Source organism: Alligator mississippiensis, chromosome 1 (assembly GCF_030867095.1).
Source record: "Alligator mississippiensis isolate rAllMis1 chromosome 1, rAllMis1, whole genome shotgun sequence".
Lineage (NCBI taxonomy): Eukaryota > Metazoa > Chordata > Crocodylia > Alligatoridae > Alligator > Alligator mississippiensis.
In genome coordinates, this window is record NC_081824.1 from 96,208,969 (window position 1) to 96,225,138 (window position 16,170).

The following is a 16,170-nucleotide window of genomic DNA, read 5'->3' on the forward strand; positions in this document are numbered from 1 at the left end:
ATCAGAGGAGTTAGGTGTCTAATGTACTTAGATACTTTGAGGGCGGGGGCAAGGACAGGCACTGCCTAGCTGGGGCAGGGTGTGGGACAGAGCCATGACTCCTCGAGGGGGAAGGGGGCAGGTCCCACGGGTGCTCGCACCCCGGGAGAGCATGGGGGGGAGGGGGTCTGTGCCCCCAGATCTGCGCAGGGCAGGGCAGGGCAGGCAAGTTGCAGCTGCAGGCTGGAGCCAGGGCTATGCCGGGCTCTTCTTGGCAGGGGCTGGGCTCGGGGTGGGGGCTGCAGCCACTCCTAATTTTGCTGTAGCACTGCTCCCAGCACCACTGTGCACCCAGTGCAGCTTTGGCTCTTCCTGGTGTGTGGGTGCAGGTGGGGCATTGAGCTGGGACTCTGCCAGGCACGCGGTGACAGCGACACTGGGAGTGGGGCTATGGCAAAATTTGGGGTGGCTGCAGCCCCCTCCATAGCCCCTGCCAAGAAGAGTCCGGCGCAGGCCCAGCTCCAGCCCGCAGCTGCAGCTTGCCCGCCCCACCCCGTGCTGAACCAGAGGCGCACACCCTTCCCCATGCCATCCCAGAGTGCAAGCAGCGGCAGAAGCTGCACCCCCCCCCCCCAGGAGCTCTGGCTCCATTGCACACCCTGCTCTGACTGGGCAGTGCCTGCCCCTGCCCCCTCCCTCACTGCAGGGGGTGTTGATCTGTCCCCCCACACCCCTTCCCTCCCCCTCTACTTCCACCACAATGGACTTACCAGCTGCGCACAGCTCTGCTCCTTGCTGCCTGAGTGCTGTGCTGTGGCTGAACGCACGCATGCACGAGCATTTATCAGCCAAATTATTGGCCGCATCAGGCAGATTTCCAATACAGCCAATTTTCTTTATATTGGTACTGATCCAATATCAGACCAATGTATCGGTGCACCTCTACTGTTCATCTTAAATTCTGCATTTGGCACAGGGGCAACCACTGTGTTAAGAGACGGATGGGATGGAGGCTTTAAAAACTATTTATTCATTCAAAAGCAGAGTTAGTACTCTTGATCATAAAAACTGTTACAACAATGAGACTTTTAGTTTACAAGGTATGGGCTAGCTGTAAGTAGATCCCAACATAATAAAAAGGGATTATTTTTATTGCATGCTTATGGTAGTAGTAGAGTATTTTTCCTTTACTAGGGGATAAATATGGGTTAGAGAAGACTGGTTACATCTACACACACATTAATACATTTAAGTTAATGCGCATTAAAGTACCTCCAGGTACCTATACACAAGCACAGAGGCTGATCCCATGCACTGGAATTCCAGTGCATCAGAGGAGACTCAATGAAGTCTGTTGGAGTGTGGCAATTTTTTTTGTGCCCAAATATACAATATTTTCTTATATACCACACTGCCTCAAATAAGAGTGAGGCCCTAAGGGACCATGACCCCAGGGAGAGGGGAGTTCAAGAAGAGTGGTTGTTCCTCAAGGGAGTGATCCTCAATGCACAAGCTAAGTCTATTCCATCTCGGAGGAAAGGCAGCAAGAGGGCACAGCAGCCCCCCTGGCTCTCCAGGGACCTAGCAGACCTCCTGAGGCTAAAAAGAAAGGCCTACAAAGGATGGAGGATGGGAGTCACCTCCAAGGAGGATTATTCTGCACTGGTCCGGTCCTGCAGGGAGCATACCAGGAAAGCCAAGGCTGCAACTGAACTCCAACTAGCTTCGAGCATCAAGGACAATAAAAAGTCCTTTTTCAGATATGTGGGGAGCCGGAGGAAAAGCAGGGGCAACGTTGGACCCCTGCTGAACCAGATGGGGCAACTGACAACTGACGCCCAGGAAAAAGCCAACCTATTAAATGGATACTTTGCATCAGTCTTTCATCATGGGACGCCCATGCCCGCTACGGGACAGGGAAGTCCGGGTGAGGGTGATCCCCTGCCCTCCATTAATGCTGACCTCGTGAAGGAACATCTTGAGAAGCTGGATACCTTCAAGTCAGCTGGCCCTGACAATCTACGCCCCAGGGTACTCAAGGAGCTGGCGAGCATCATAGCCTCTAGTGCGGATCTTTGAAAACTCTTGGCGCTCTGGTGTAGTGCCTGAAGACTGGAAGAAGGCCAATGTGGTGCCTATCTTCAAGAAAGGGAGGAAAGTGGATCCGGCTAACTATAGGCCCATCAGCCTGACTTCTATCCCGGGGAAGATCTTAGAAAAGTTTATTAAAGAGGCCATCCTTAATGGACTGGCCAACACCAACATCTTAAGGGATAGCCAGCACGGGTTTGTCGCGGGTAAGTCTTGCTTGACCAATCTCATTTCCTTCTATGACCAGGTGACCTATCACCTGGACAAGGGAGAAGAGATTGATGTTATATATCTTGACTTCAAAAAAGCCTTCAATCTGGTATCCCATGATCACCTCTTGGTGAAACTGGCCAATTGTCACCTTGGGTCCTCCACGATCCACTGGCTGGAAAATTGGCTCCGGGGTCAGACCCAGAGGGTAGTAATTGATGGAAGTCACTCATCGTGGTGTCCTGTGACCAGTGGGGTCCCCCAAGGCTCTGTCCTTGGACCCATATTGTTCAACATCTTCATTAATGATGTGGACACTGGAGTCAGAAGCGGACTGGCCAAGTTCGCCGATGACACCAAACTTTGGGGCAAAGCATCCACACCAGAAGACAGGCGGGTGATCCAGGCTGACCTGGACAGGCTCAGCAAGCAGGCAGACAAGAATCTGATGGTGTTCAACGCCGATAAATGCAAGGTTCTCCACCTTGGGAAGAAAAACCCGTGGCATCCTTATAGGCTCGGCAGTGCTACGCTGGCTAGCACTATGGAAAAAAGAGACTTGGGGGTCATCATTGACCACAAGATGAACATAAGCCTGCAATGCGATGCTGCAGCTAGTAAAGCAACCAAAACGCTGGCTTGCATCCATAGATGCTTCTCAAGCAAATCCCAGGACATCACTCTCCCCTTGTACTTGGCCTTAGTGAGGCCGCAGCTGGAGTACTGCGTCCAGTTTTGGGCTCCACAATTCAAAAAGGATGTGGAGAAGCTTGAGAGAGTCCAGAGAAGAGCTACGCGCATGATCAGAGGTCAGGGAAGCAGACCCTACGATGACAGGCTGAGAGCCCTGGGGCTCTTTAGCCTGGAAAAGCGCAGGCTCAGGGGTGATCTGATGGCCACCTATAAGTTTATCAGGGGTGATCACCAGTATCTGGGGGAACCAGAGCATCCCAAGGGATGACGACTAGGTCGAACGGTCATAAACTACTACAAGACTGTTTCAGGCTGGACATAAGGAAGAATTTCTTTACTGTCCGAGCCCCCAAGGTCTGGAACAGCCTGCCACCGGAGGTGGTTCAAGCGCCTACATTGAACACCTTCAAGAGCAAACTGGATGCTTATCTTGCTGGGATCCTATGACCACAGCTGACTTCCTGCCCTTTGGGCAGGGAGCTGGACTCGATGATCTTCCGAGGTCCCTTCCAGCCCTAACGTCTATGAAATCTAAGACATGCACCTTGCTTTTGGAAGCCAAAATATAGGGGAGGAAAAAGAGAGATTGTTTCACAGTCATGACCAACTGTGTGACAGAGTAAGTCCTCTTGGAAACAGTCCAGGAAGCGTGGCACCCCAGGAGACAATCTGGGTGAGGTAGCAAGAGCTTCTTGTTGTGGCAGGCCAGCAGTGAGCCTAGGCTCCAGATCCTTGCAGGGCAGTAGCAAGATAATTTTTTACAAGAACTTCTTTACGGTAAATATTTCTTTATATAAATATAAACGTGCTGTTTCCACACCTCAAACCATATTAAGATAGTACAGACTGCATGCAGCAGCTCGCTTGCTCTGAGCCAGCTCAATTGCTCTATCTAGCACAATCCATACTGCCTAGCCAATAGCAGCTGTGAAAGTAGTAATACGACTGTGGCCCTTCTGTTTGCTGGACCAGAAAGTACGAGCAGTCATTTTGGCAGTCATTTCGAGTATAGTCTCCCCCTGCTTCTGTTCCAAAAAAAAATCAATTCCTCTGCTTAAGACACACTCCAATTTTAGAGGGAGGGCTAATTTGGGGGGAGACAGTGTGTGGTACTATGTGAGTAAATACAGTATATTACAAATCCAATTAAAGAAACAGGCTATTCTAATATCTAGGTTTAGCTTGTCTTTGCTAACTTTTTAATCAAAACTACCCCTCCCCATTTATATATCCTAGTTCCCTGTATACTTATTTACAGTAATAGAACCCCTTCGCCATCAAGGAATTATGCAAGTGGAACAACTGAGAAATAAGATTTAGGACCTCCTAGAGATGAAGAAAAGGTAAGTGACACTGGGTGGCAAGACATTATGCCACGACTTACTTTTTAAAATCTAAAGACCACTTTAAAAGCTAAACCAACAGCAGACAGACAGGTTGGCTGGTTGTTTATTTTGTATAGGAAGGTACATGTAAGCCCACAAGGGGAAAGTAGTGCCAAGAAAATTTTCGAACTAGGATAAAACTGTTGGCAGCAGGGTAGGATCCAACAGTTCTACATTCTTACTCGGCCACTCTCTGTCCATACACTGATGCATAAATAACTCTATATTTACTTTTTACATCAGCTTTTGAAAGCCCTTGCTCACATTCATTTGTGAAAGACTTCATCATACTGGTCATTTCAAGTTAAATCTTCTTAAAGGCAGAGACATTTTGCTTCACTTGCAAAAGTGAATGAACTAGTACACTGAAAAATGCAGCAGTTCCATTGCATCTTAGCTAATTTTCCTAAATGAATCCATATTCTAAATGTCCCTTGAGACAGGAAACACCAGTCTATGCTTGCAAGCTGCAGTACAAATTTTTGGTATTCTAGAATGAAGCTAGAAAAAGTACCCTATTATAGGTCCTCGACTGTAGTTATCTATTCTACCATTAGACAAAAAATCCCTGCCTCGTATGAGAAGATTCTTTTTGATCATAAAAGAACATATCAGTGCTGTCTTTACAAAAAAATCTGCAGGGGAAAGCTTTAATGTTAATACTGAATTTTAATATAGCATAAAAATTGAATCATTACAAAAGTGTTGGTTTTCTACACAAATGTCACAACTGCCACTTAAAATGCTGAGTTTTAATATAACAAACCAGACAGAAAATAAAGGTTAACACTTCTGTCAGCACAGGGGGCACTAGCTAGTGGTAAGAATTCCTGGAAAGAACAGTGATCTTAGCATGGCGCTGAGAAAAATGCATAGCTGATCCACACCCAGAATAAATCTGACCCCTTCGCTTGGGCTTCCCCATTTCCCACAGCCTGGATGGTAGAGTGAAAGCCTCAAATTCTATGATTTCTGAAATTCTCTGCAAGAAGGCTGATTATGGCATTCTCCAATTCCTACAACTCCAGAAGATAAATGCAAGCCTGGAATTCCCCCCCCCCAAAAGACAACTAATTGGATGGAATCAGTAAATACTCCTCATGTTTATGATTCAGGTGTAACTATTGCTATTGTTTCCTCTTCTGATTTGTTTGTGGATCTCTGCCAGCTGACCATGCAGAGGTAAACAAAAAAATTCCTTCCCTTCACCTTATCTCAACTAGCATAGGGAGGCATTAATGAAGCCTCAACTGAGGGGGAGAAAAAAAAAAATTGCCAAAAAAGTCACCAAAAGTGATTACATAATATCTATAATATTGGATCAAGTGAAACCAGTCACTGATATAGACTGTTTATAAAGTCTGTATGCAATTTTAAACTTTAATAACTTTCGATATACACATGATAGAAGCAAACTGTAAATGGCAATTGAAAGCATAATTCATTAAGATTTTTAGCATACTGTAAGCTATGCATAGTGTAAGGCTCACAAATGCAATTAATGTACCTCTTATTCCAGAAGTGATTATGTAATAGTTTACACGTTTGTTACTGTTGTTTATTATGAGAACCTCTGTGTATTCACAGTGCTCACAAAGTTAACAATGTTTTTCTTTGCAAATTGCCATTTAGAAGTAGCTACTGTGCTGAAAAGTAGATATAAAATTTTCTTTTCTTGTCCTAGGAACATGAAATCCAATATAAATTACTATTTTAAATGGCTCACCTGAAGACAAGCATATATATTATATAACTAATTACTACAGTAATTACTTCTAAAAAGATGCAACATTATGAAAAAAATCAAAAGCTGTCATGAAAATATGAAGACTGATGCTCTTGTCCCACACACAGTGTTCCCTAAAATGCCTGTTCTAGCTGGTAGAATATAAGCACTAAACTTTTAGTTTTTCCACTACCATGGATGGAGGGGAAGGGAAAAAAGTCAAAGTCAACCACAATATTATTATAAAGTTTATTATCATGATTAAATAAATTCAGAGAATAAACTTCAACTTATTGATGATCAACAATCTACCTGAGAATTGGGTGCTTTTTACCAAACTGTTAACCCAAATGGTACTTTGGATGGTGCAGACAAATACATAAGTCTTCCTAAGCATCACCATTTTTTAATTATCCCCCTTTACAAGCTGTTATTTAAATACTGATATTATTAAAAGTCCAACAACTGTTCAGCACTGAATCAACATTAGCATATTATGACTATTTTTTTTTTTTTTTTCCATTTTTTAATTTTTGTGAACATAACCAAATTGAGAAGTCAATGTAAAGAATTTAGACTCACTTAATACTGCTTACATCTGTCCCACTCCTACTAAGATGAAGCAGGGGTAGCAAATACATCAAGAAGATTGACATAGATGGATGTTACACATTACAGTCTCTTACCTTTTCCTGAATGGACTCAGCATACACACTATGTCAGATTCTCTCACACATCGATTGAGAATGTGATAATGGACTCTAACTTACACAAATATATGTATTACTTCATAGGTCCCATCTACACATTACTCTTAAGGTGTGAGTAACCAGTTAATCACACCTTAAGTTGTGACCCAGCTATATGTTCAATCGATTAATGGCATGATAAAACGAGCAATAAGGTACAAAATTATTCCACAAAAAATGTGTAATAACTTCCTAGCTTATTCTTATTATGTCATCAATTGAACGTGTGGCCAGATGCTCCGCTATGGCTGGGGGGCTCCCAGCCACAGGGGTGCACCCACCTGCTCACCATGTGTTCACACGGCTGGGAGACCTGTCAACTGATATGGACTGTGGGTTTTCGCCTTCCCCTGTAGTGGGAGACATACCTCTTCCTTATAGCTCTAGAGCTTATTTTAACAAACTAATTCCTGTCCTTGTAGTGGCAGGACCTTGACAGCACCCTCATTCCCCTTTTACCTGTGGCAAGCTGAAGACTATTTTTGATGTTTTGGCCATTATGCTTGGTAGCAATATGCGATGGTTTATTCACAGAGCTTTAGGAACAGGTTATATAAATTCTTGTCTAGTATGGTCTTGCTAGGGATGATCCTAGCTTGAGTAGGACTAAATGACCTCCTCGGGTCCCTTCCAGGCCTGTTTTTCTATGATTGCACGACATTATGATAAACATATAGTCACCAATACAGAGTGCTTGCCTATGGGTTTTCAGTAGCACCCCTCACTGTCATATCCTAATAAATTAGCTTTACAAGGCAAGATGACAATGAACTTCTGAGTCTTCTTCTCTTTTCCATTTCTGGCTTTAGAAAGCTCTTCTTTCTAAAGTGTGATCATTGCAGAAGTAGTATGAAATGTACTCTTTTCTCTCAAAGACAACTGTCACTTCCCAAGGGAAGACAAAGACCCAGAATGATCTTTGCTTTATACAGGTTTCCCTTGCTTTATACTGTACATGCGTTGCTGGAAAAGGGTGCACAACTCAAATTCACATAATGGGAACCCACTTTACAATGTAACAAACAGGTATACATTCCAAGACTCTGACTGTACTGACCCCCAGGTGCAATTCTACCACTTTTACAAGATAATTTTGGTACTCAGCAACAGCAGACAGTACATACAAGCACACAACACTATCATAATGGGGGTGGGCAACTACAGAAACATGTCGCAGATGAGCAAGGAGCACAGATCCACACAGCAGACTATATTTTGGTGCATATCACTCCCACAATGCACTGCACAAAGCAGCTGACTGCAGGCTTCCACCGCACAAATCGCATAAGGGTGAATTTACCTCGCATATAACCAATTTTTGGTATAAAAAGGGTCATCGCAGAAGAGCGAATTCACACATACAGAAACCGCATAAAGTGAGGGAAACCTATATATAACAACAGATGATATCTACAAAAATACCACTGGACAAGCAAAGCTTAAATAAAATAGTTCTCAAATTTTCAGCCTTCCTATGGTAGGTGCCTTTGCAAGATATTGACCTCACAGATGTCACTTCTCTGAAACTGTGTATGATACAGTCCTTAGACTATCTGTGCTTTCATTAAACATTGCTCAACAAGAACTTTGGAGGTGTTGGGCTGCTTTGTTTTTGGGGTTTTTTTCCTTAAGATGCAATTAAAAATGGCTTAACACATTCTGGAAAAACAACACTTCTTATCATGGACCGTCTCCTGAGAAAAGTGATACATTCAGCACTACACGCAATGTTATTTTTGTACTTTATTTCCTGCTGTTGTTCAGAACTACCAGAGGCCAAGAAGCACAAATAAATCAATATTTAAGAAAAGAACAAACCGCTAAAGGTTTAAAATTGTTAAGCAAAGAGTGCTATTTTACTCTGGCTTTAGTTCAGTTAAAATTTGGACCATACTGCTGACTGTTACCACATGTTGTATCAAGAGACCCATTACAACTGGCTTCAGAGGATAAATCAAAGATGGAAGACAGATGTGTTAGCCCAATCGTAGTCAACCTTTTTGGCAGAAATGCCACAAATTAGCCCTACACCCTCCCCAAGTGCCACTCTGATCTGCTGCCCTGCTTTCTGCTCACTGCCTGATCGGCTCCTCTATTTTCAGCTTCGTGTCCTATCTGCTGCTGTGCTGCATGTCCCCACCCCAATCTGCTGCAAGCCACACAGAGGCTGCCTATGCCACTTGTGGCACCTGTACCTCAGGTTGGCCACTCCTGCATTAATTTTTCTGCAAATAATCACTTATCCTGGTTGCTTGTGACATCAACCTGCCTCTGCTTTCACTGATCACTAAAGGCGTGGCAACAACCACAGTTGTTTCATCCACCAACACCTGATAAAGTTTTATATTATATTACAATGTTTCTGCAGATACCACTGGGAATCTGAAAAGCTGTGGGCACCTATAAAAACACCCAAATGTTAACTACCATTCCTACTACTGATGCAGCTCTGCCAATGGTAGCATACTGGTTAGTGGAGCTGCTGCTATTTTAATCACTATGATGTTTAAGCTTTTCAGAGAAATTTTAGTTAAAATCGAAGCAATTGCTAGCACCTTGTTTATCTTAGTGTTTCTCTCCTTGTTAACACTGGTAAAGCTGCATTAGAAATGGTGGGAAACTTTCAGAAAAAGAGGCCAGCTTTGAACAGCACAATTGGCTGGTTTCATAATATTCAACCAACTTAAAAAGCTACTCTAGGTCATGAGAAACTTCAAAGCTGACAACTCTTTCCCAGGTCTTGTCCCACAATCAACAAAAAATATCACATGGAAAAGAAACACCCCATAGTACAAACTATTATTTCACTCACTTTTATGATAAACTTGTACATAAAGCCAAACAATGTGAAAGATTATCCATTTTTCATGATGAATGGACCTTTCAAAGCAAAGCACATACTTATACTAATGACTAACATATACATATCAGTGGACTGATGCATTGTTTTTGGATACTGGTATCTGCAATCTGTTTACCGGATGCAGTGTCATTGTCTTAGCTCAGATGTTACAGATAAAGACAATGTGAAACCGTAGTTTGTTTTCATTTTTAAAGCCTCCAATGGCATCCAGCGACAATAACAGGAAGAACTGTAGGGATCAACATGTAAGATTGCTACTTCTCCTCCCAAAAAAACCTATATGAACTTTTCTTAATCAGGTAAAATATATAGGACTTACCAGGTCTCTGTGAAGCACCCAGTTTGCATGGAGGTAATGTATTCCATCAAGGATCTGGTAGAGTAGTGATTTAACCATAGATCTTGGCAACTGCATGGGTTTTTTATTTGCTTTTGAGGCACGGTGAAACTTGATAATATGCTAGAAATAAAACAAATAGAAATATGAAGCTTGTTTCAACAAAGTAAAATAATTCCACTCAAATATTATCATTAAAAAGAGGGAAGGAAATAAAGGACTCATTGGCTTTTGCAATGGAAATTCATGGTGGTGACCTCAATTATTTTTCAAGCTAATGTATCCATTTCTAATAATTTTTTAAAGTCAATCTTGATATAAAAGAATGGTTACTTACCCTCCAGTAACACTGTCCTTCAAGAAGTTTTTCCCCCTCCATGGGGACCCCTCTTTTGGTGCACATGCACCTCATTCTTATGAGAACACAATCTTCTGACCAGCAGTGACCATAGGGGCCAAGGCCTGAATGTCCTCATATGCCACCCTACCCTCTGAGGGTATACGAAACAGAGTGGCTCCCACAGCTTTTCCACATTCCCATTAATTCAAAACCCCAGAGGAGACGCATTCCAAAGGAGTAAAGATGGAGGGCAGGTTAGATACAAAGCATCTTGAAAAAAATCAATTTCACTAATGCAAGTAACCATTCTCATTTTGAGTTTCTGCCTGTGGATTCTGTCTGTGATTGCAGAGCCATTGGCCACTATCTCTGAAAACTTGTAGCGATTGGGGGAGGTCCCAGACAATTGAAAAAGGGCAAATATAGTGCCCATCTTTAAGAAAGGGAAAAAGGAGGATTCAGGGAGCTATAGGCCTCAGCCTAATCTCCGTCCCTGGAAAAATCATAGAGCAGGTCCTCGAGCGATCCATTTCTAAGCACTTGGAGGAGAAGGTGATTAGGAACAGTCAGCACAGACTCACCAAGGGCAAGTCATGCCTGACCAACTTGACTGCCTGCTATGATGAGATAACTGGCTCTGTGGATGCAGGGAAAGCAGTGGATATCCTATATACCTTGACTTCAGTACAGCTTTTGATACCATCTCCTACAGCATCCTTGAAAGCAAGCTGAGGAAGTATGGGTTGGATGAATGGACTGCAGGGTGTATAGAAAGCTGGCTGGATTGTCGAGTTCAACGGGTAGTACAATGGCTCATTTAGTTGGCAGCCGGTATTAAGTGGAGTGCCCCTAGAGTTGGTCCTGGGGCTGGCTTTGTTCAATATTTTCATTAACATCTGAAATATGGGATGGAATGCACCTTCAGCAAGTCGGCAGATAACACCAAGCTGAAGGGCATAGGAGATACGCAGGAGGGCAGGGTTAGGATTCAAAGTGACCTAGACAAATTGGATGATTGTGCCAAAACAAATCGCATGAGGCTCAACAAAGACAAATGCAACGTTATGCACTTAGGATGGAACAACCCCAAGCACCAGTACAGCCTGGGGACTGACTGGCTAACCAGCAGCTCTGCAGAAAAGGACCTGGGGGTTACAGTGGACAATAAGCTGCATATAAGTCAGCAGCGTGTCCTTGCTGCCAAGAAGGCTAACAGCATTAATAGGAGCGTTGTCAGCAGATCAAGGGAAGTGATTATTCCACTCTACTCTGCACTGGTGAGGCCACATCTGCAGTCCTGTGTCCTGTTTTGGCCCTCCCCACTATAGAAAGAATGTGGATAAGTTGTAAAGAGTGCACTGGAGGGCAACGCAAATGGTTCAGGGGCTGGGGCACATGACTTATGAGGAGAAGCTGAGGGAACTGGGTTTATTTAGTTTGGAGAAGAGAAGACAAATACAGTAACAAATACAGGTTACAGAGTACTGATCCAATGTGCTCCCATACTGCAAATGCATTTAGAGAAGATGCTTTGGCCTTGCTATCTTCAGCTTCTGAATGTTTCCAAAGTAAAGCCACAGGTTTTGTCTTACAACCATCTAATTTTAAGGTTGCAATGGAATAGATAATTGTGACAAGGTACTCTAACCATTAGTCTGTTACATGAAAGGAGAAACTGGCTCCATGTTTTAATGAGTGATACCAGCTCTATTCTTTCGAAGAAAGGGCTTAGGCCAGTGATCCTCAATCAGGGTTCCATGCAGCGTTAGCCCTGTTAGGTGTGTAAACACGACTTACAAGACAAACCCAGAGATTTCAAATAGGAATCCACAGGGTTAAAAACATTCTGACTTGTGGTTTTCCCAAGTGCTCTGCAACAAAAGAATTGTTCTATTATTTTTCCATAATAAAAAAAAAATTGAGTGAACACTAAGGTCTGGCATTTTTCAAGGGGTGCCTAACGCCTAAAAAGGTCGAGAACCACTGGCTTAACTATTTAACTTCAGGACACAGTTCCATACTTTGGGTCCCAAGTGGAATGAGGTGTTTATACTCAAGAGAGGGACAGGATTTAAGACTTACTCCTATCCTTAACTTTTCCTTTTGGCTAGCTAACTGGATCCCATTCCAAGGCACCTTATTCTCCCTAGGCATCAACATAAACACCTAATGCAAGGTTTCAGATTGCATTCCAGGGTCCCAGCACCTACGAGTTAAGCACCAGAGAGCCTGACTTTTAGGTACTTAAATTCTTTATTGCATATAGCCTTTGACTTTGTAGGAAAACAAATGGTGGAAAGCTCCTCCATTCTAAGTGCAGCCACTGAAGTACATACGCGCTAAAGACAGGAGCAGTTTGAGTGTCAGGCAGCTTCATTTTCCTGCTCTTTTTTCATGACACTTACCACTATAAACCAATTTGGTGCCTCAATCCATCTTTACAGCCTGGGAGAAAACTATTCAAAGAACACCAATAAACAGTCTGGGGAAGACTGCATCGCCCCTACACATCTTTAAACTGAGCAGTCCAGTTTCACTGCCCAAGTTGGACGCGCTGCAGTAGATGTAATTTTCAAAGGCTATCTTACCGTCAATTAAAAATACAAAATATGTTAATACCAAACTCGTGTTACTATACATTTACGTCAAATTATTTGAAATAAAGGAACAGATGTATACTGTTCATATCTGCATCTGAGCTGCAAAATTAAAGGATACACTTAGCCTGAGCAGTGAAACTAGACTGCTCAGTTTCCTTTGCTAGATAGTTTTACTTTCTGATGCTTAAATGCTAAAGGCCTGAACAAAACAACACTTATACCAGGGTAACTTGCTTCAGTTTTACATACCACGAAATAGAGAGGAAAAATATTAAGGTTACTCTGGAGTGACTGCATATAATAAGTAGATATTACAGCACCTACCCACTAAATGGCAAGAGTAGGTTTGCCTAAAGCAGGGGTGGGGAATTATTTCGGCTAGAGGGCTGCTAAATGAATTTTGGTGACCTACTTACGGCCACAAGGGTAGCCCCACAACTTGACAGGTGCACCACCCTCTGGTTGCCATCTTGGGACTGGAAGTCCTGCCCCTAACCCCTGACCTTTGCTACCAGAAGTCCCTCCCCTTGCCCCGGAAGTAATCCTTTTGGGAAGGGGGTTTACCATCTTGGAACTGGAAAAAAACCGCAAAGTTTATACTAAAAATCACACACCTACAACAACCTATTTTCATTTTATTTCAAAAAATATTTTGTCCCGATTTCTGAACGTTTGAGTTGTATATATAGAGGTGATTGCATAAAAGTTCGAAATGAAGTCTACCCAGGAGAACTTATACAATATTTTCTCTAATGCCTGATGAAGGGTGTTTTTGCCTGAAAGCTTGCAATTAATGGGTTGGCTTTTTTTCAAAAAACTGGTTTGTCTAATGAAAGATATCATCTCTGAGTCCTGATTGCCTTTTCCTCTAGACCAATGCTGCTACAATCTGGATACCCGACTCATGGAAGATATCAAATTTTAGCTGATTTTTAAAAAACGAAATCTTCATATTTTCCTCAGCAGGAAGCAACTGTGATCACCTGAAACCTGAGACCCTGCGCCTTCCTTTGTTTGAGGTAATTTGCATCATCACAGATCCTCACAGGAGATGAGAGACTTCATACCAGCTATGAACTGACTGCCGAGTAGAGTTTTCCATCTATTGACACCTCTGTGAAATCCTATGAAATATGAACTTTCATTTCTACCCAGAACTTCTACAATCTTTTCTCTGATGCCTGATGAAGGGTGTTTGTGCCTAAAAGCTTGCAATTAAAGAATTTGTTTTTCCAAAAATCTTGTTGGTGTAATAAAAGATATCATCTCTACTATGAATCCTGACTGCCAAAATTAAGCCTTACTTTTGTACATTTTGGGGAGGGGGAATGGGGGCATGTGGAGGTGTGTGGGGGTCATATGGGGGTATGGGTTTTTTGGGGTTGCTCTGTTGGGGGGGGAGGGGGGGGGGGCGGCAGATGGACACGACAGCACCACGATTCCTAGCTGCAATGTGGGGCTCACAGGACTGGCTCTGTGCTTTCATGCGTGGCTCCCAGCTAGAATGCCAGGAACCATACATGGAGACACAGAGCCTGTGTAGCCTGATAGCACAGGACTCCCCATGGCTCCTGGCACTAATGCACTATTGGGTCAGGCTGGCTCTGTGAGGGTCCCAGCATTGCAGCTGTGAACTACGTGCTGCAGGGCCAGCCCAGCCGCCTCTGTGCCACACTGCATGGATCCCAGCATTGCAGCCAGGAACCATGTGGTGCCTAGAGGGGCTGGGCCAGGCTGGCAAGCTCCGCACCACACAGGTCCCAATTGCAATGCAAGACCTCTGCAGCGCAGCATGGAGCTGGTCTGGCCTGGCCTGGCCATGCAGTACATGGTACCCAGCTGCAACACTGAGACCTGCACAGAGCCAGCCCAGCCCATCCCATCCCAGCTTGATGGCAGGGGAACCTAGAGAACTGAGCATGATTGGGCCAGCCCGGGCTGGCTCTATGCTGCACTGTGTGGGTCCTGGTGTTGCAGTCCAGAACTGTGCGCCGCTGGGCTGGGACGACTGTCCCATGCTGCGTGGGTCCCGGCATTGTAGCCAGGAGCCACACAGCACAGCATAGAGCTGCCTGGCCTGACCAAGCACCTCCCAGCAGCACGCGGTTCCCAGCAGTGCAGTACGGAGCTGGCCACCCCAGCCTGTACCCTCCAGGCACCACATGGATCCCGGCTGCAATGCCAGGACCCACGCAGCGCAGCATGGAGCCAGCCGGGGCAACCCTGCAGCGCACAGTTCCTGGCTGCAACACATACAGAGCCAGCCTGGCCCATCCCGTCCTGGCCCAATGGTACACTAGTGCCAGAAGCCATGGGGAGTCCCACGCCATCAGGCTGGGCGACCTCCTTTCCTCCATGTGGGGTTCCTGGCACAACAGCCAGGAGGCCCACAAAGAAACAGCACTCCTAGCCCCACAGAGTGGGCAATCGCCCAAGGTTCCCCCCCACACACACGGTCTTAATTTCCATTCTTGGACAGAGGGAGCACTGTGGAACAACCAGAGGGCAGAAGCCTCTGATCGGCAGAAGTTTTTGAGGGCTGGGGGAGAAGCAGAGCCAGGCAGGCCAGGTTGGGGTTGGTTGCATGGCAACCAGAGCCCAAACAGCTTGCTGCTGCAGCTGGAGGCTCCTGTTGCCACCACCTTCTGCCAGCTCCTCGTAAACCACTGGTAGATAAATAGTTCTCTAAATTTTAGAGGGGCTCCATGAGCCAGATAGAATGGCCTGGTGGGCCAGATGCAACACACAGTATATATTTTGTTCACCCCTGGCCTAAAGCAAACAGTTCCCCAGGGTCACCCACAGACATATAACATTAACCGATATTGTTTTCACCATTATAGATTTACCTTTGGTTCTTTCAGGGATAGTTCTTCATTAGTTTAAGTCAATTTACTGTGGTATAGCAGTTTCTCTCATCTATCCTCTCCTTTTTCCCACTGATATAAATATGTTGTCTGGCCAGTCCAAAGATTCCATTATAATGTTCAGATTCCCCAGGCTGCTAGGGAAATGTTCACATTTTGAGCTGGGTTTTAACATTTTTTGTTAATGGAAACATTATAGAAATATTTCAATTGCTTTGTGTGTATTATTTTAAAACAAAATAACATAGTAACTCACAGTAGCCATGTAAGCACACAGCCTGATTTAATTCGTATTTCTTTCACCCTTATTAATATTTAAATTCTAATTTC

The 16,170-nt window shown here is 44.2% G+C and overlaps 1 protein-coding gene and 1 long non-coding RNA gene across 9 annotated transcripts in view; one reads left to right on the plus strand and one right to left on the minus strand.

Moving 5' to 3' along the window:
- LOC132252183 (uncharacterized) overlaps window positions 1–14,180 on the plus strand; it is a 29,549-nt gene extending 15,369 nt beyond the window's left edge. The window contains exons 2-3 of the long non-coding RNA XR_009464039.1: window positions 4,232–4,316; window positions 13,937–14,180. This is a non-coding gene — a long non-coding RNA (uncharacterized LOC132252183). The remainder of the gene's footprint in view (window positions 1–4,231; window positions 4,317–13,936) is intronic.
- The window catches only part of CDK19 (cyclin dependent kinase 19), a 219,732-nt gene that overhangs the window by 97,214 nt on the left and 106,348 nt on the right, over window positions 1–16,170 (minus strand). For all 8 annotated transcript variants that reach the window (XR_009464037.1, XM_059732902.1, XM_059732897.1 and 5 more), the window contains one exon: window positions 10,016–10,156. Coding sequence is in view for 7 of the 8 variants with exons in the window: in XM_059732902.1 (XP_059588885.1) it covers window positions 10,016–10,156 (141 nt within the window). In the remaining variant the exon portion in view is untranslated. The remainder of the gene's footprint in view (window positions 1–10,015; window positions 10,157–16,170) is intronic.